A 20,934-nucleotide genomic window follows, 5' to 3' on the forward strand; every position below is an offset into this window, starting at 1 on the left:
CAAAAAGAATTCAAAACCTTGGTCACCAGATTTTTTTTTTAAGAATTCAAAATCTCTGCTACATCCTTGGAAGGGTCTTGTTGTTACACTGATAAGCTTATTTCAGTGGGCTTCCAACTCATTTTACTCACATCTTTTTCTTTTACAATGGTCTTGATCCTTCTCACAGTCTCTGGTTTAAATTAAGTTTATCATGTTGCTAAATTTTTTTTTTTCCATTTATTTTTATTAGTTGGAGGCTAATTACTTTACAATATTGTAGTGGGTTTTGCCATACATTGACATGAATCAGCCATGGATTTACATGTGTTCCCCATCCCGATCCCCCCTCCTGCCTCCCTCTCCATCCCATCCCTCTGGGTCTTCCCAGTGCACCAGCCCTGAGCACTTGTCTCATGCATCCAACCTGGGCTGGTGATCTGTTTCACCCTTGATAGTATACTTGTTTCAATGCTATTCTCTCAGAACATCCCACCCTCGCCTTCTCCCACAGAGTTCAAAAGTCTGTTCTGTACATCTGTGTCTCTTTTTCTGTTTTGCATATAGAGTTATCATTACCATCTTTTTAAATTCCATAAATATGCGTTAGTATACTGTATTGGTCTTTATCTTTCTGACTTACTTCACTCTGTATAATGGGCTCCAGTTTCATCCACCTCATTAGAACTGATTCAAATGAATTATTTTTAATGGTTGAGTCATATTCCATAGTGTATATGTACCATAGCTTCCTTATCCATGCGTCTGCTGATGGGCATCTAGGTTGCTTCCATGTCCTGGCTATTATAAACAGTGCTGCGATGAACATTGGGGTACACGTGTCTCTTTCAGATCTGGTAATGGTACCTCATTGAGGTTTTGATTTGCATTTCTCTGATAATGAGTGATATTGAGCATCTTTTCATGTGTTTGTTAGCCATCTGTATATCTTTGGAGAAATGTCTGTTTAGATTTTTGGCCCGTTTTTTGATTGGGTCATTTATTTTTCTGGAATTGAGCTGCAGGAGTTGCTTGTATATTTTTGAGATTAATCCTTTGTCTGTTTCTTCATTTGCTATTATTTTCTCCCATTCTGAAGGCTGTCTTTTCACCTTGCTTGTAGTTTCCTTTGTTGTGCAAAAACTTTTAAGTTTCATTGGGTCCCATTTCTTTATTTTTGCTTTTATTTCCAATATTCTGGGAGGTGGGTCATAGAGAATCTTACTGTGATTTATGTTTTGGAGAGGAGAGTGTTTTGCCTATGTTCTCCTCTAGGAGTTTTATAGTTTCTGGTCTTACATTTAGATCTTTAATCCACTTTGAGTTTATTTTTGTGTATGGTGTTAGAAAGTGTTCTAGTTTCATTCTTTTACAAGTGGTTGACCAGTTTTCCCAGCACCACTTGTTAAAGAGGTTGTCTTTTTCCCATTGTATATTCTTGCCTCCTTTGTCGAAGATAAGGTGTCTGTAGGTACGTGGATTTATCTCTGGGCTTTCTATTTTGTTCCATTGATCTATATTTCTGTCTTTGTGCCAGTACCATACTGTGTTGATGACTGTGGCTTTGTAGTAGAGCCTGAAGTCAGGCAGGTGGCTTCCTCCAGTTCCATTCTTGTTTCTCAAGATTGCTTTCGCTATTCGAGGTTTTTTTGTATTTCCATACAAATTGTGAAATTATTTATTCTAGTTCTGTGAAGAATACCGTTGGTAGCTTGATAGGGATTGCATTGAATCTATAGATTGCTTTGGATAGTATACTCATTTTCACAATATTGCTTCTTCCAATCCATGAACACGGTATATTTCTCCACGTGTTTGTGTCCTCTCTGATTTCTTTCATCAGTGTTTTATAGTTTTCTATGTATAAGTCTTTTGTTTCTTTAGGTAGATATACTCCTAAGTATTTCATTCTTTTTGTTGCAATGGTGAATGGTATTGATTCCTTAATTTCTCTTTCTGTTTTCTCATTGTTAGTGTATAGGAATGCAAGGGATTTCTGTCTGTTAATTTTATATCCTGCAACTTTACTATATTCATTGATTAGCTCTAGTAATTTTCTGGTAGAGTCTTTAGGGTTTTCTATGTAGAGGATCATGTCATCTGTGAACAGCGAGAGTTTCACTTCTTCTTTTCCTATCTGGATTCCTTTTATTTCTTTTTCTACTCTGATTTCTGTGGCCAAAACTTCCAACACTATGTTGAATAATAGTGGTGAGAGTGGGCACCCTTGTCTTGTTCCTGATTTTAGGGGAAATGCTTTCAATGTTTCACCATTGAGGATAATGTTTGCTGTGGGTTTGTCATATATAGCTTTTATTATGTTGAGATATGTTCCTTCTATTCCTGCTTTCTGGAGAGTTTTTATCATAAATGGTTGTTGAATTTTGTTGAAGGCTTTTTTCTACATCTATTGAGATACTCATATGGTTTTTAATCTTTCAATTTGTTAATGCGGTGTATTACATTGATTGATTTGTGGATATTAAAGAATCCTTGCGTTCCTGGGATAAAGCCCACTATTCCAGAAAGTGCAATAGAGTTTCTTTAGTGAATGATACATTTCTTAGAAAGCCAAAAGAAACAAATGCATCTTCTAACAAATCGAATTGAAACTGTCTTTTACTATGGCAGAGAGACTGTCACACAGAATGATTTCCTTCTAGCATCTATTGCTTTGTTGTCTGTGTTAAAATAACTTTGCATATAGTGAACATGGAATGGGCCACTAGGAGAAATCCTATAAAATATTGTTTTCTTTGCAGTTTAGAAGATAATTGATAAAATACTTATACATTCTTCCCAATAAGACTTTCTGGGAAATCATCAATATTCTTTGTATAGAATTATATCAAAGTAGAACTAGCCACTCTCACCTATCACTGTGGCCTTCTAAATTCCCTAAAGCATTTCTGAAGCTTTAATGCACTATCAAGTTGAATGGATATAATTAAGGTATATGACCGTGAAAACTTTTCTTCTCACAACTTCTATATAGCAAGTATTAGAAACTGAAAGATTCTTACTAATTGAGATAATTTTTTTTAATGTTTTATAGTGTCCTGATTCAGCATGTAAGCAGGATTTATTAGCCTACCTTCAACGTATTGCCTTGTACTGCCATCAGCTTAACATCTGCAGCAAGGTGAAAGCCGAAGTACAGAATCTGGGAGGAGAGCTCATTGTGTCAGGGGTAAGCTGGGACCTGGGCTTCGCAATTCAAGTTCCCACTGTTGTTCTTTCAAGGCAAGCATTCTTGGCAACAGTACTGCTAAAAACACCAAACTACAGTGATTCATAGGTAGTTTTTTTTTCTTTTTAAATGTTATCACCATTATTCCAGACCTTACAATAACTCACAATGAACAATTTGATTTTCCAATTACCCTGTGTTTATACTAGCCTTATAAAATCTCCATTCTTCACAAGAAAACTAATTTCATAGTCTGGAAAGTCATTGCCAAGTTGTGACTATTATAATTATTTGGGGCTTTTGTATATTTACTCATTGTAAGTCTACTTCCCTCTGTTAGTCCTAGTAATTTTCATTCTCTGTTCAGGAGCCAGCCTCTCTATGTGTGGATTGTGTTCACATGTTAGAGATGGTGAAAACAATAGGAATTCATTCATCAGGTTCCAATGCATACTAGGTTATCAATAACCTTTAAAAGCCAGAAAGCATTTGAATTTAATACAGGTTGATGTGCTGTTGCCAAAAACTAACATAGTTGTCAGACACTAACAATTATAGATCCTTTATTCAATCACTTCAGTGTTTCCCTTCTCATGAAAATATAAGTATCTGGTCCATTTTCATCAAATGCAAAGAAACAAAAAGCTCAATGAATAGAAGTATCATGATTTCTTGGCAAGATTTCCAAATGTATGTGTTGAGGTTCTTACCTTGGCTTCTTCTCCTCTCTCAGTCCCTTTCTTTCAACACAAGATGCTATCTACTGTAAACTATTTGCAAATTCCAAAGTGTGGCTCTGCCACCTTTAGTTCTTTTCCCAGTCAGCCATGATGCTGCTATTTTCAGTGTGGCATTACCAGAAACAGAATATTATCCATATGGTGAATGCCTTGTGAACATCAGACTGGTCATGAAACTCAATTCTTCCTCAAGACATTTCCAGAAATTCACCATTTGATTAAAAATATGTGCAAAAATCATTCTTGAACTCAAAGGTTTCAGTTCCTGTATTATTTGGCATTAAGAAAACCTAGCTGGGAAAAGAGCTTATCTGGCTTGCATGGAGATTCCATTTAGAAAGTCTGTTCCATGCAGTCTCATCTAGTGCCCAGTAAATTGCAATTTTGTGCCTCTTAGCAAAGCATAGTCACCCCTCCTTTTCCAAAATGATCCCGCTTCAACATTCTTCAACAACCAAGAGCAATCTGTCTTGCAATGTGTCCTTCCGGCCACATTGGTTATTACCAAGATTCTCTCTGCCAAGAAGTGATCGAAACATTGCATTTCCCTTGCTTCCTTTCTTATCTTCAGCCTCAATGGTATAGTTTCCCATACCATTCAGCTTTCATGTCCATCTGTATCAAGCACCTGTGGGACTGAGTGCATTTTGTTTCGCTTGCCTTGTGTGCTTTCATTTGTTACTTTCCAAATCTTATTATTTACATGGATGCGCAGAGCATCTTTGTGAATCTCAGACTCCGCAACCTCATCTAATTGAGTTTTACGGGCAGAGTTGCTCTCCATCATCCTCTCAGTGCCCATTGTTCATCACTGCCTCCAGAGCTTCATTTCCATTGTATTTTCCTCATTTAGTTGTAGTCCAAACCATCACTGGCTTTTATCACTTGCACTGTTGGCATTTGCAGAAGTGTTTGAGAACACTTATCACAAAGCCTGTTTCCTTCTTTGAGTCTTATTGGCAATGTTCGTAAATCCTTGCATGGGAGAAAGCTTCTTTCAGAGGAATGTTATACCACTTTATAATAATTCTGAGTCAAATGCATTATAAAGATTTGCTTATATTGCTCAGTTATGGGCCTGCTCTTGGTTTCTTCATGATTTTTTTCCAAGCTTGATTGCTATTTGGTGCCACACCTGCATCTGTAGTCTGCTGTCTTTGCCACTCTGCCTCCATCTTCTTCTTCATCCTTCATTGATGGCCAATAGAGAAAAAACAACAACAACAATATGTTTAGTTTGCACAGTAGCACATATGACCGTCTTCAAAATTCTGAAAGAGTCAAGAATGTGAGACCCCATACACACAAACTTTCAATGATTTTGCCAAGAAAGTTCATCCATGCTTTGGGCCCCATTTATTTTGTTGTCTGGCATGATGAAGTTGCCACATTTTTAAGGAAAAGTTGCTATATTAAATACAGTATGCATATATATATATATATTAAATATAGTATTGCATATAATATGCAATTAAAAAGAGAAATACTTGAATTGTCCTTTCCTTTTTCCTATGTCTTTGTGTACATGGTATTCAAAACTGTGGCTTCCCCAGGACAGTATTTTTGTTAGAAGTCAAAGTTTCTACTGAAGCAGAAGAGATTTGGATAATTTTTTTTTCCATTTTGCCAGGAAAAATTATTTGGATTTAAAAACTGAATGCCGTGTTTTTATAGTCTTATGCTGGCATGATGAACTTAAACTAAAAATATACACATGTGCATAACTGTATACCATGTCAGCTTGTGTATGTTTTATGTGAGTCTATGTGTACAAAGTGGGAAAGGCTTCTTCTATGGTGTCTGCCTTTGACTTGAGAGGTGGCTCAGGAAATCTCAATAGGACATGGTGACAGTGGGTGAAAAACTTTTCATGAGTCATGATGGGAACTAGAGAAATAGAGGAAACCAGGATGTATGCCTATGGATGCTCATTCACACAACTGCTATCTAAGAAGCAGCATTAGTTTTCTGGCTGGCAATCAATTTTTTAAAGTCATTGGCTTAAACATTTCTCAACAGTGGAAAGGTGCCATTCTTATTAAATCTCACAGTAGAAGATGCATATTTGTGAGCCAGTTCAGCTCAATGTGGTTGCTAAGCAGGTAATGGGAAAGGGAATTAAAAAAAACAAAAAATCCCTCAAAGAGTGATAGAAATGTTAGAGGGAGAGCAGAGGAAATGAAAGCCCAGACAATTAAACAGCCTGATAGTTTATATACTGTCTTTATTTGCTTGTTTAGTTTAATGTGTGGTAGTTTAATCTTTTAAGCTGGTTTACATGCTTTCTGGGAAAAAAAAAAGACTGTTGTAAGAAGAAAAGAAAAAGAGGAAAGGGGAGAGGAGGAAGAAGCATAAAAGAAGGAAAAAGAGAAAACAAAGGAAAAATAAATTTAACCATAGCATAACATAAATAAGTTCAGTTCAAGTAATACCCATTAAAGGTGACAACATTTTGTTCATCATGGGAGACAAGTTGAACCACAATATGTTTTGAATACAAATCAGTTCCAATGCCATGCTATGGAAATTACCTGTATATTTGATTGTCATATTTTTAATTAATTTTTCTGCATTCAGTTTCAGAGAATTTAATACGTTCTTTTAAATTTAAAAAATGGAGATATACACATGCAACTGAAGAAACAAAAACCATTTTATAAACCTTGATAATCTTTAGCTACCCAAAGATTTATACTTTGTACATTATTATGAATGAGATTCAAAACACAAATGTAGGGATTTCAAATATAGAATGCCAAATATCAAACATTCTGATAAAACAAAAAAATTCCATCTAAAATGTTAAGTTTAAATACAACAGGAGCCCCATTATAACAATAAAACCAGAACACAAGAACGATAACTCTGCTCTCGACAAGAATTTGATGTTCAGATTCAGAGATGGAGGACCACTGATATAACTTAGAGCTGACTCTACGTGAGAAGTTACAAAATTAATAGATTTTATTGCAAATAAATGCCTTTTTTCATGCAAACAAAATATAGGGACAGAGTTTAGAGGTGACAAATGTTAGTTCCTTTAGTCCTCAGGCTGATTAAGTGGAGCCATGACCTATTCCTGAAGGACTGAGTCATTTGCCCTAATGTGAATTTTAGTTATTTTGTCTTTTAAATATCTCCTTTCCAAATTTGAATTCCTCTCAACTGGATTATGGAGAAAAGTTTGACAAGGTGAGCAAGCATAATTTGCAACACTGGTAGGATCTGGATTGGTAAAAAGAAAATTGGAGAATAAGGGGTCAATTATGTTTCATATCATTCAAACACTGGGCTCAGTTAAAACTAATATTCATGTTAATAGCTAAAAAACACTCATGAAAATACTAGAAACTGGTCATATTCAAGTTAATTTGAATAAAATACATATATGCTATATGCACATGCTTACATATATACACACAACAAATAAAGCTGATTTGCTTCCTTGTCCCCTTAATAAGCAATAATTAAGAAATGAACAAATGATTGACAACTGTGACATATGTAATTCAATGTAATACAATTTTGGGAAACATATAGGGTTTGTTTGTACAATGTTATATATATTTGTACAATACCATATATATATACATACACATACCTATATATATGTGTGTGTATACACACACACACACACACACACACACATATATATATAATGGTGGTTGTTTGAGATGAGAATTGCATTATACTTGAAAATTTTTTTATTCCCTCTATAAAAAGGTATCAGTATTTTGTAATGAGATGAAACAATCACTGAAACAAGCATTGTATTGATACCTAATTGTGTAGACTCATACTTTAAGCATGATTTTGTGGGAAAAGAGTCTTTTTTAATGTATCTTCTGTCTATTGTCAATTCTTGATTATCTCCACTGATCAAAGTATAGTAGTAATGGGAAAAAATCTAAATTGCTAGCTATTTCAGTTTGGGTTTGGAATTCACTTCTATACTTCATTTAAAAAAAAAAGGGTATGTGTTCAGGCAACTCACAACAGTTTCAAAGAATTTTATTCAGACCTTCCAGAGGGTAAGTTATTAAGTATTTGGTTTAAAGAACTTTTTCTGATCTTGGGAAAGTAGGAAAATTCAGATCCAAGGAAAGTAAGATTAAAGCTAAAGTTAGATTATCAGTCTGAACGGAGGGATAATGAAGAAACTCTGTAACAGTAAGAAAATTAAATCGGTATTCATCATCTTCAGAATGGCAATAGTTCTTCACACTTTATCTTCTAGTATGATGGGTTGTTGCATAACTCAATCTTTCTCCCAACAGCCTACGCATTAATGTGTTATGATGGTACAACTATAGCCATAGAAATTCTGATTCTCACTTTAAATCTTCCTTAGTTACATTCATGTCAGTGTCCATGGTCATTGACTTTTGCACAACCCAAATTATGCAAACCTTTAGAGAAAAATAACCCTTAAGTTTTTTTTCAGTGCAAATTCATTCTCTCGGTGTTGTAAAAGTGACATTCAACAAACTCCAGGCATTATTTTTGGAAGAAATTTGAAATAGGTTTTATAAGAAAAGTAAAAAATCTCCTTGGGTTTCAGGCATCATAGAAAGCTTTATGTCTGTAGCACCACAGCATATCACCCTGACTTCAAATAATAATCTTGCACAAAGGAGGAAGGTATGTTGCTTCACTGTAAGAAGTAACTCTTCAGATACATACTCAAGGATACTAATCTAAAGTTACCAATATGGTTAATTCTATTCATCGAAAAAAGATCAGTTATTCACTCATGAAATTAAACCAGTTTGTTATCTTACTAAATTGTTTTATGCACAGAAAAAGACTTTTCTAATGTAAATCCTAAACTAAGAAAACAGACTGTATTGTGGCAAAGCTGGGATGTGAACCAAGCAAATAACTCTTTGACCTCAACTGGAGAAGTGGATTGACGAAATTAGGGTCTACTCAGTGGATTCACTTGACTATATAACCTGAACCTGAGATGAGCAGTTTACATTTTAGTTTAAGGGCATTATTGCTTATAAGAGCAAAAAGTTTTAGTGACTTTACGAACAGAGGAGTGTCTCTGAGTCAGAAATAGCAATGCCATTACCTGTCACTGAATCAATGGACTTTCATTCCTTTGGGTTTTAGAATTTTTTCAAGTTTCCAAAGCCACGAATTAAAATAAGGCAGAAAAATATTTCATGCAATTATCTATTAGTAATTAATGTCTTTGATTTTAATAGTCTAAGGATTATTTTGGCATCAAACAAATAGTAATATTTTACAAAAACTTGGAAATGAGAAACATAGAAGGCACCTAAATGAGGATTGCACAAATCTTTTGCTATCTGTGAAACACAGGAAAACCTAGCTAAAGATATCCTGCTTTATATAATTTTCCCATGAGATATGTTCAGAGATCTTGTCTACATGTAATAGTTGTCTGAGTTCCTTCTAAGATGTTCTTTGTTTATCAGTATGTTTTAAGAGTTAATGTCTGTAGTAGTATCTTAGAAGCTAGCACCTTCTCCCCCATTTTAAACTAGTTTTGGATATATGAGAGCAACCCAGATCTACCTGTTTCCTTCAGTTGAACCAAATAATTATGAGAAGCTGAAGTGTTCATTGAATATCTTTATTTAGATACAGTATCTATAATTCAGTTCCTCGTTTTTGGTTTTCCTCTATACCCTCCGATTTGTCAGCTCTAGTCAAGAAATATGTTATTTTGAATGGGTTACCCAAATCTATTGTGTTTTTTTTTCTTGTTTCTACTTGGACATGCCTTAAGAGAAGTTAAAATATGAACAAGTTGATATAAAGTATATAATTAAATTTAAAAAGAGAATATGAATATTAAAACTATATGCTTAATGTTATCTGGGAATTTCATTATTGATTTTGCATGACCTCAGATGACTCAAAATAAAGGAAATCAAGAGATGCCCATATCAAAACTGAGACAGGAGCAGTGTTTTTTTCTAGGAAAAAAACAGTGCTTTCATAAGCTGTTCCTAATTTCTAATGACAAACTAACCATCAGAGTTCAGGGTTGTATTTATTGCTCGTTCTTATAAGCATATTTTAATTCATTGAATTTGATGTTCCTATTGAATTTCAACTCCTACATAAAAGGCACAGTGCTAAATATTGGTTGGGTGGGAGCATTCAAGGTTCTTTATCTCTAATAGCAAATAATTTTTGTGAAAGGGTAAATTTTTCTGTCCATTGTGCTTTTATTAGATTGTATAGTCTCTTGTTTTCATTTTACCTCACTTAGTTTCTCATCTTACTGTTTAGCATTTTCAGCTGGAATAGCGGGCCGTCTGTTGAGCTTCCTCTGTGTATTTACTGGTTTTCTTGGTTTACTGGAAATAAAACTGTGCTTAACTTACTGTTGTCTACATTCTGTCCATACGGACTATGTCAAATGCTTTCCCCAGTTTAAATGATTTATAAAATCTGCCTTTGATCATAGCCCTTTAGAGGAGAAATATGTCATGTTATGGGCCATGTATCTTACAAATAGGAAAGACTTCTGGATGGGCAATATGGAGGATTTTTAGTTCAGATTTTTCTTTTACTGCTTCGAAATACATTGTCTTACTGTATTTTCAACAGTCATTTTCCTTCTGGGCAATACATATATTTCAAATATTTCATCCTAATTCTATTTTCTTGAAGGCAAGCTTAATTTAGACTTTAAACTTTTCTTTCATCATCACTACTGTATCTTATTTTATTGCTTTTCTCTGAATACCTTCATCTGTACAGATGTCTTGTTGATAATGAACTTGACTGGAAGTCTGGCTAGATGTTCTGTCAAATCTCTATAGTCTTCCTTCTTTTCTGTTTCCTTTTGTAACTTTATTTTGCAACTGAAAGAGAATATCCTGGAGAAGTTCCAGTCAGCATCATTTTCTAAGGACATGTACTCTTTTAAGTCCATGGTTCTGTATGTAAGATACTATCTTAAGACAAACTCAAACATCATTTCTTTATCTGGAGACTTCCAATTCAAATATTTTGCTATCAAAATTAATTATATTTTCTCTTGCTGGGATATTTAAGATTTTGGTCACATTGCCTGCCAGCTGCCTGATCATGTCTTCCATGATAAATTACTTGGTAAATACATCTGCCAATTATTCTTTTGGAGTGTACAAATTATTCCACCTGGCTTTTCTCTATCCTTTGCACTAACTTAAACATTTTTTTTCAAACAAGCAAATAAACAATTGAAACCAGTCTTACATTTCTCTGATCCGAAGAAAATTATAATCATGACTTTAATAATGAAGTCTCTTGACTGAAATCTTGCAAACACTTCATGTCTTGTCTTGAAGGGCTAACTCATCCATTTATGTAATGTCATAGGAAGTATGCATCAAATCCATAATTGCAGTGAGACTGTTTTTATGAACAGTATCAGGAGGCTAGATACCAAGAAGAGCTAGAAATTTTCTGATCCAGGCACTGCATTCTGTGTCAAAGAAAATTTTGTTGTTTTAACTAATATCATAACTAAATACGTTATTGCAATCAATCATACTAAATCACGGAAAAAGTCAGCACAGTTCAGCACTCTGCATCCATTTGATGCAGCCTAGTTTTGCATTGGGTTCCTGAAGTCATGTTCCTCTTACAAATAAACGATGGATAATTAATTAGAAATACAAATAAATTATAATCTAAGTCTAGTTTGTTTTAGTTTAATATTTTAAAAGTGTTTAACTCCAATTTTATTCTAATATCTTAATATTGGCAAAAGTGTCCCTCCTTTGTTGAGTAGTAAAAATTTTAAAGTGTTTATTGGAAGAATGGACAGATGCATCATTAATCTTAAGATAGTGACCTTTATATATTGTACAAAAGGGGAGATGACAGAAATGAGTTTCTGATATATAATTATCACTTTTGAAACTGTTTGATTATAGAGTTGGTAAAAAAAAATAACACTGACTACAATGGGGAAATCAGGAGATGGCTAATTTCTAAAATCAAATGGGACTGTTACAAAGCTTTAAAAAAGCAAAGATAAGCCAACAAGTCAATGATTCAGTACGTAAAAATAGAAAGAAAATAGCTTTATAGATTCATTAATTGTGAAATTTAACACAATAAAAGCTATTAAATGTGAATTTGAATTTAGACTTAGATTTATTGAAAATGAGGATAGAATATTCAGCAAGGAAAACATACGCAGAGTATTATCGCTTCTTCTAAAAAATATTAAAAAATGCAAATACAGGAAAAATTTCATTCTTTCTTCTCATATGTCAGTTATTTTTTCTTTTTGTCTTTAGTTCCCTAAAGACAATCTTTAAATACCTTTAAGATTTATTTTGAAGTAAAAGATGGGAGTAATGTTGCCAAATTCATAATCAGTTTGAATTTAGCAGCTCCTGTGTTTCAAAATGCTCCCTAATCTACCAATTTTAGTTTAAAACTGTGATCTAAACACTTAGATATTTGGTAAGCTAAGAATGACAGAATTGGAAATAGAACTGTATTGGCTTAAAACACCAGAAAAAAAAATGCCAAATTAGTTTTGTTTATCTGTATACAGAAATAGTCTCTGGCCTTTAAGCATTCATGATGTGAATTGCAAGCTATTATTTTGAAACTTTGCTAGAATATTCTTTGCAGAAATAGATTCTCTTTTCATATATTCCACTGGGCAGATTAAAGATCTGTCTTCCATGTGGGTAGTTGCGGGACCTGCTTGCTCTTCTTTTTGTTTTGTCATAATACTCACTTGACAACTGTGAGTAGTTCAATTTTCAAAGCTCTAAATCTACTTTAGAAAAGAAAAAAATAAACCACTTAGATCACATTATTTTCCCATTTTGCCTGATTTTATATATATATATATATTTTTTTTTTTTTTTTTTTTCAGACTTTAAACAAAGCTAAAACTCTGTGACTATAGCAGAATGGCATGTAACAAAAATGTTTGGTCACTGAGCATTAGTGGGTCATCTAAACTTGAACTCTGAAAGTACCTGCATAGGGGATCTTGTGATTGTAGCAGTATTGCCATTTGATTTCCCTTCAGGTTTGAAGAGAGAACTAACTCTCCCTTTTAGGAGTATGTTATATTCAGTGCATGTAGAAAAACTTTGTCAAGATTGTCAGTAATATTTTATGTCAGATATAACATTTTAAGAGGTAGAAATTCCAAGGGTCGAACTCGACATTGGTTCTTGGCTTATCTTTTCAATGGTGCCCATCACAAAACTCACCCTTGAGTGCAAAAAGGAGAAATAAAAAAGAATTGCCATTCTAGCAACAATGAGTGAATTAATTCCTCAGTGAACCCAATGGAAGAGGTAAGTACCCGCTTAGCACCATGTACTGGCTGAGTGTGCTGAGACCCAGTGCTTTCTGAAGGTCATGGAGCAGGGCAATGGAACTTCCAACAAAGACATCTGACAATCCCCACTTGCTGTTCCAGGCGTTAAGAGTTTCAGCCCTTGCTTTCTTTCTTGGTGATCTTCAATGCTTTAAATAGGGGATTCATTCCCTTTGAACCCCACTACAATTTTCCCCTACAATGCCTGACGATGTGGGATGTTCCTTCATCCTCCTTCTCCCAGATGGTTCATTTATCTGTTCAAAAGAACCAATGAGGAATCCAAAGGGGGCTGCTTAATACCACAGAGGCCCACCCATATCTCTTTCAGTACTTAATTCGTTCACAGGCCTTTTTCTCCCAATTACTCACACCCTCTTCCACCTCCCTAATCCCTTCCCAATAGGGTACGTTTTTTGTTTTTTGTTTTTTTCTTTTTTTCTCTTGCTCTCTCTCTCACTCTTTCTTTTCTGTATCTCTCGGAAATCAGACAGGAGTTCAGAGCACTTTCACTACCTTTTATGAGGTAGATTGTGATGTCATAGATGGGGGCAGGGCTAGTCAACTTTCTACCCACCTCCCAACCTGTGCTGAGGGAGCTCCGATCGGGAGTGGAAGCAGTGATTCTTCTATGGTGAGTAACTTCACTTTCTAATCTAAACTATCTCATTGTAAGCATTAATTTTGAAATCAGGGGGATGGTGTTTTGATGAAGTCAAATGTGACCAATCAAGCCCTCTTTACTTACTGTATTAACCAACTTGGGGCAAAAGATCTACTTATTTATTCTTTACTTAAGTCAATAATTCCACAACACAGATGTACTCTCCAAGGATCATCTAAACTTGAGAAGCTGAAAATGGTATTTTCATTCCTTTGTTTCTCAGTCTTTCTTCCCTTTGGGATGGAAAGTCATTGCATACGTGGAATGAACCCATTCTGTAGACATTTAGTAAGCTTTCTCTAAAGTAAGGCTAGTCAGAAGAGTGTATCCTTCTTTATTTGAAAGATTTCAGGATGAGAGAATACCCTTTATTGATGTTTGGCCAGAGAATCAGTCTGCTCTTCTAAAATTGTAGAGTAAAGCTGTGAAGAAACTGATACACAAGAATTGTCAAAAACTTGGTTCTGATATAGACAAGTGAAAACTTTCCAATGCAAAAGCTAAAATATTTAATGAGAAAAAAAGTCACCACTCTTGCAAGATTAAGGGTGCAACCATTTCAATGTGTTTTAACCAAATTTGCTAACTTTTTGTTATATATCATAACATTGATGCTGTTTTATAGAATTTCTTGGTAAAGAGCTGTAAAAAGCTGTTGTTCTTTGTCATATTCAGATTTCCATTGTTGCTGTTTAATTCTTTTATATGCCTTAGTATTTAGAAAGAAAAGATCAACTGCAGTGAGCATGTTTCTCCATTTTCCTTGTTCTTTCCTGGGTACCAATTAAAACCATCAAGACATCAACTTTTATATATGAGAGGCAAAGGAAGTTCATGGAGATGGTTATATCTTTAAGAGGTGTCAAAGCATCAGGGTGGATGTTTTCTTAAAAGTTTTGAACATCAGAATCTGAAGCCCTGTTACTTTTCACGGGGTGAGATAAAACACATCCCAGTTTGAATCATAGGTATTATGAAAGGAGTTAAGTACTTACCATTCATTTCTTTCAAATCCCTAGTTAACTAGCTATGTACGGATATTGGCATTGGAGAATAGGGGCAGTTTAAAAGGAGACGTCCGTTCTCATCCACAGATCTTCTGTTATGTGTAGACCCTCCAGCCCTCTCCCACAAGGGTCCTCCACCACAAGATACTGTCCTTTTCATGACCTGAGGTAAAGTGGTTATGGTCACTGCTGAAGCTATTTTCTCAGCTACACTTTCTACCCTAAAGAAGCAACTACAATGGTGAAGATTTTAGGCACAATAAGTAGAACTGGAGTCATAACTGGCCCATAGCAAAATGTAGGTGATAATCACCTGTAGTCTACTTAATATTGCAATGTGGGCAACAGGTGATGAAACCGCCTGTGTTGGATGATCCCTCTCAAGGCTCTGGTCTTCTTTTCATTAAAAATGTTAGATCCTGGAACCCCAGGTAGGAATAAACCTCTAGTGCCAGAAGAAGTCTTCTGTCTAATCATATAATAGCTCAAGTTTTTCATGTCTTTTATCAGTCCCCCATACAGCTTCCAGGTAAGAAATGCTCATATTTTACAAACCCTTGGAATACAATCATCTTTAAACTTCGTGAGTTAAGAATGGTTGTGTTGTACACTTGTGCAAATTCAGAGACTCTATCATGGAATGCAGTGTGCATGCACTTGTATACTCTCATGTGCATGTTTCATTTAAAGTGGTGTTCAGTGTTTTTATATCCATTTTGTATGTATTTGAATTATGATTTAAAATACATACATATATTGTGCTCTAAACAAAAGAGTCACATGTAACAGAAGTTACCTTAATCTGATGTCTGACCACTAGTGCACTACTCCTATTTCTGTTGGTGACTAATTAGGTAGCTCAAAGTAAACGCCTTTGATATTTTAGGCCTCTTGCAATGCAGGAGATCCAGGTTTGATCCCTGGGTCAGGAAGACCCCCTGGAGAAGGAAATGACACCCCATTCAAGTATTCTTGTCTGGAGAATTCCATGGACAGAGGAGTCTGGCAGGCTACTATACAGTCCATGGGATCGCAAAGAGTTGGACACGACTTAGTGACTAACACACACACATACTTGGGCCTCAGTTTTCTCATCTAAAATGATGATAGATGACTTAACGATATATTCTAAAGTAATAATGCTCTAAAGTTATATTTTTTATATGTTTTTAAAGAAATGGTTTGTGGGGGAAAGACTGTACAGTTGATGAGATCTAATTTTTGTAGTTAACATAGAGTTATTGAAACCTGAAGAAAAATTTCACTCCAACCTAGTCTCAAAATGTACCCTATATCTGATATAGACTTACTTGTTTAATAATATTAGTGGTTCCAATTCTTTTTAGTGGACATTATCAAGCGATTGATTAGCTATGTGTTCATTTGGAAGACTAACTTGTTTTTTAACTTCTTAATTTTGTTATTTTGATTATTTGAAATAAAATATCCTTACCCACTAGGTAATAGATGGAATTAGGTCTCACTGGGACTCTGAAATTCAGAATTACTTATGCAGTATTGCAGGAATTCCCTTGTGGTATGGGAAGAGTTGGTGAGTAGGGAATTGATGAATCCTGAACTATGTGTTATGAAGGACAAGTGGCATATAAGACCTGGCTCCTACTCTTGAGGAATATGAAACCTTTTTGGAAGTCTAGACACATACCACATCACATCTGAGAGGTAAAGACAATAAGTGTCAAAGAACTAAGAGATATCCCTGTGGGCTGAGTTGGATTGGATTGTCCTGGGAAGGCTTTGTGAGATGCTGAGGCTCTCAGTTAACTTTGAACAGAGTATTTTAGATTTGTGTTGTGGGCAAGGAAATATTTCAGATCAAAAGCCCATAGAATTGTAAATTTTGCAGAGAATAACCTGTGTTGAGAAATGTCATATATCAAAATAAAAAGTCTTTGCTTCGAGTCCAGTCCCATACCTTTTGAGCCCCTTTCCCCTTAATTGTATGCTGACTTTATAATATATGAAGGGGAGGCTGCAAGTGAATGACTTAGAATGATTGTTAAAATATAATCAGGCTGCTATTTTCTCAGTTACACAAGAGGTCATATGATCACTCACAGCCAAAGCTGTGGAAGAGAAGTAAATAAAATGAAAGAATTGGGGACAGAAGGACGCTCTAGCTGTGGGATGTTCTGGTTTTCCATTGAAGGTGGAAATGGATTGTCATTTGGAAAATCAAGGGCTCTATTGCTGACAAGTTAGACAGGTTGCATAGTCATAGAAATGCCCAAAGCTAATGAGAATTCGTGTAACCAGTATGGTTGTCTGAATCAAATGGAAGTTTCTTGCACTGAATAGGAATCATGTCAGCCTCTGCTCTCAAACAGCCAATGATTATGCAACTCTCTTTCCCTAATACATTTGGAAAGAGGTGATTGATTTGGTCATGATTCACTCACTTTGGGCTTCCCTGATAGCTCAGTTGGTAAAGAACCTGCCTGCAATGCAGGAGACCCCTGTTCCCTTCCTGGGTTGGGAAGATCTGCTGGAGAAGGGATAGGCTACCCACTCCAATATTCTTGGGTTTCCCTTATGGCTCAACTGGTAAAGAATCTGTCTGGAATGCAGGAGACCTGGGTTCGATCCCTGGGTTGGGAAGATCCCTGGAGAAGGGAAAGGCTACCCACTCCAGTATTCTGGCCTAGAAAATTTCCATGGACTATAGTCCATGGGCTTGCAAGAGTCAGACACAACTGAAGGACTTCCACTTCACTTTTTTTAGCCACTTTGACAGAGGAGCACATTTAAATTTGAAAGCCTCTCTGTTGCTGTAGACTCAGATGATATTCACTGTATACTTTTTATCACTTAGAGGGCACTGTTCCTGTATTTCTTGCCATCCAAGTTCCTTCCAGGTTATTACTTTGGCTGATCTAATAGCCAAGAATTCCATGAGTAGAACTGCTATATTACCTATCCTAAATTCTAAGGACTTGGTTTACATCATCCAGTGAAATGTTTCTTAATTTTCTGTCATGAGATTGAGATTAATTTCTAGAATATATTATCACAGGAAATCACTTTCTAAAACTAAACTTTTCTATATGTAAATAATGAAGTTGTAGGATCAGATTCAGTTTTACAAAACAGAGAAGGCCCTCTTAGAAATAATTTCCCCAAAAAGTTCAAGTAGGACTTCCCTAAATTTTTGTTGAATAATTTAGACTGTTAAAGGAAGTTAAAGATACTATACAATTAGATTTGTCTCAAGAGAACAACAATACAGATGGCAACTCTTACCCTCCTCTCCCAAAATGCCCCAGAGGTAATTTTAGAAATAGAAGTTCAGTTATATTTATAATTCAACAAACATTTAGTGAGTAAATAACATGTGATATTCACTTTCCTATGGATGGACATGGAAGTAGAAATAGAAAATGGGCACATAATCAGGAACTGTGATAGATTATAATAATCACCCTTACAGAAATATGTACAAAGTATATGGGATTCCTCTAGAGAAGGGGGGAGAGGAAGCTTCATTAATGGGATAATATCTTTGAATCTTCAGAGATAAATGGATAAGAATTTTCTAAATTGTGGAGAGAAATAATTAGCCCAGAAGGGAAACAGAGTGGCCATAATATTGTGGTATAGATGTATTCTGTTCTGACCAGACCTGAAAATGCTAGAGATTGGTAGAAAGATGGAGAAAAATCAGAGGTAAAGTAAGAAAGGTAGGTAGGCACTGGAAGTCAAATAAAAACTTTCTGATATAACCTTACTTTAATGACTGTCTCCCAAAATGGTCAGAGGATCACACCCATATGTCAAACCAAACACAGAAAGAGGTGGAAAGAGACTGTTAAAATGCAAAATCGTGAGCCAGACTGCAGACCACTTGAATCAGGATTGTAGGTCATATGTAGTGATTTCCTGAGATTGTAGAGCATATGTAGATTTTTGGAATCTGTAATTAACTACCCTATCTCACCTTCAACATGCCAGGTGACTCATTTCCATAGTAAAGTTTCAGGCAATAAAATTGACTCATTATTTCTATATTCTTGGAGGAAGTTATAAATTTTAAAAAAATATTAAGAGTTAAAGATTTGGGAAAATAGGATAAAAGTAACATAATGTTCTTGAGAAAGTTGGTTTAAATTTCAGTTAAGCGTAAAAATAATTTTCAAATAATGGTGGTTGTCAAATATAAAGAATTACTAAGCTATTAAGTATGGCTTGAAGAAAAGGCATGAGACTATAAACATTTAAGGGATCACTTTGTGTCTTTCATCATCATGGATCAGTGCAAAGACTTAATCAAGTTCAGAGCTAAGTTCTACAGCTCCCAATTTGTGTCAAGGCAGGGGATGGAGACAATAGTGCAGAGCAGTATTTATTTCTGCTTGGTTGGTAGAATCATTTGACTACTTTTTAATTTTCATTAGGAGAACTCTTCCCTGGTGGCTCAGATGGTAAAGAGTCTGCCTACAATGCGGGAGACCCGGGTTCAATTCCTGGGTTGAGAAGATCCCCTGGAGAAGGGAATGGTAACCCACTCCAGTATTCTAGCCTGGAAAACCCCATGGATGGAGGAACCTGGTAGGCTACAGTCCCTGGGGTCACAAAGAGTGGGACATGACTGAGCGACTTCACTTTCACTTTCTTTTCTATTGAAAAGAAATACTGATTAATCAAGCTGTCAAGCCAATGTAGGGTCTATGGTCCAGGTGGCTCAGTGGTAAAGAATCCGCCTATTCAATGCAAGGAGACACAGGACACACAGGTTTGATCCCTGGTTTGAGAAGATCCCCTGGAGGAGAAAATGGCAACCCTTTCCAGTGTTCTTGCCTGGAGAATCCCATGGATGGAGGAACCTGGTAGGCTACAGTCCATAGGATCACAGAGACTAGGACATAACAGAGGGACAGAGCACATGCATTCCCATCATAACTAGAAAAATCAAGCTCTCATGCCAATGTAGGGTCTATGGTCTATGTTGAAAAATATCAATAACATAGCTATATATTTGAATCAACAATCATTTAGAAGTGCTCATTTTTTTCTTCATGAACAGCCCACCAGCCTGTGTAGAAAGCTATACAATATTCAAAGAAGAGAGAGGCACTAGAGAGGTATTTTACATTTGACTAAGACAAGAGAATGAACCCTACTCTGGGAGAATGTGGCCCTGGATCACAGCCAGGAGGGTCAGATCTGGACTTAACCTTTTGATTGATTCCATATGGTTCTCCCATTCCAGACTGCTGGAATCTTCTCCATTTTTTTCATTTGAGAGTGTCTTTGTTTAGAAGTCAAGAAATGATAGAGAACATTGCTTTTTCTTCATATTCATTTCTGAACTCTGTGCAATTGATAGCAATAACTGCTTTGGCAGAACTGGAGATACTATCACATTCTAGAAGCAGTTGACTGATATGATGCCGGTGCCTACCATTAATTGAGAAAATTAGTTTTGGCATATTAAAATAAAAGAAAAAACTTTAATTCTTGCAGATTTTTTTAGCCAGTGAAATGTAGCTCTATCATTGGGCCTTTATTGCATCAATTTAGCCAAGCATCACCTTGGGTGGTTCTTAGAGATGTGCCAGGCAAAATTATTTTAAATTTACCTTAGGGCCTAGCATCTTTCCTGAGTAAAATCCAAGCCAAAGAACAGTAACAGTTACATGATTTTAATGGCAAAGATCCAAAAAATAAGAGGCGATCACATTCTTTTAAGGTAGACGCTAAAATTTTAAGCTAGGTTTTGTTATTTGAAGTGAATTTGGAAAAGAACTCTTTTATTGACTGGATAACATTCTTAATCTCTGAACTTTTGCTTTATAAAATGAAATATTATTACTACTTAGAGGAACAATAGGACAATTGCCTGTAGTAAACAACAATTATTATTAAACCAGCTAAGATACGAGAGGTCAATATGTTCCATGCACCATGCTAAGCGTTTGAAAAGCACTTTACAATCTGCTTTCAAGTCATCCTGTGGAGGAAATACTGTTATCCCCATTAAAAATATTAGGAAAATGAGATTCAGAGAATTT

At 35.4% G+C, this 20,934-nt stretch overlaps 1 protein-coding gene across 1 annotated transcript in view; it reads left to right on the forward strand.

Moving 5' to 3' along the window:
- Positions 1 to 20,934, forward strand: part of CTNNA2 (catenin alpha 2) — a 1,329,932-nt gene that overhangs the window by 1,285,665 nt on the left and 23,333 nt on the right. Inside the window, exons 17-18 of the mRNA XM_061156261.1 lie at positions 3,035 to 3,169; positions 13,725 to 13,868. Of these exons, the coding sequence (XP_061012244.1) occupies positions 3,035 to 3,169; positions 13,725 to 13,868 (279 nt within the window). The remainder of the gene's footprint in view (positions 1 to 3,034; positions 3,170 to 13,724; positions 13,869 to 20,934) is intronic.

The sequence above is a fragment of the Dama dama genome, chromosome 11 (assembly GCF_033118175.1).
Source record: "Dama dama isolate Ldn47 chromosome 11, ASM3311817v1, whole genome shotgun sequence".
Classification (NCBI taxonomy): domain Eukaryota; kingdom Metazoa; phylum Chordata; class Mammalia; order Artiodactyla; family Cervidae; genus Dama; species Dama dama.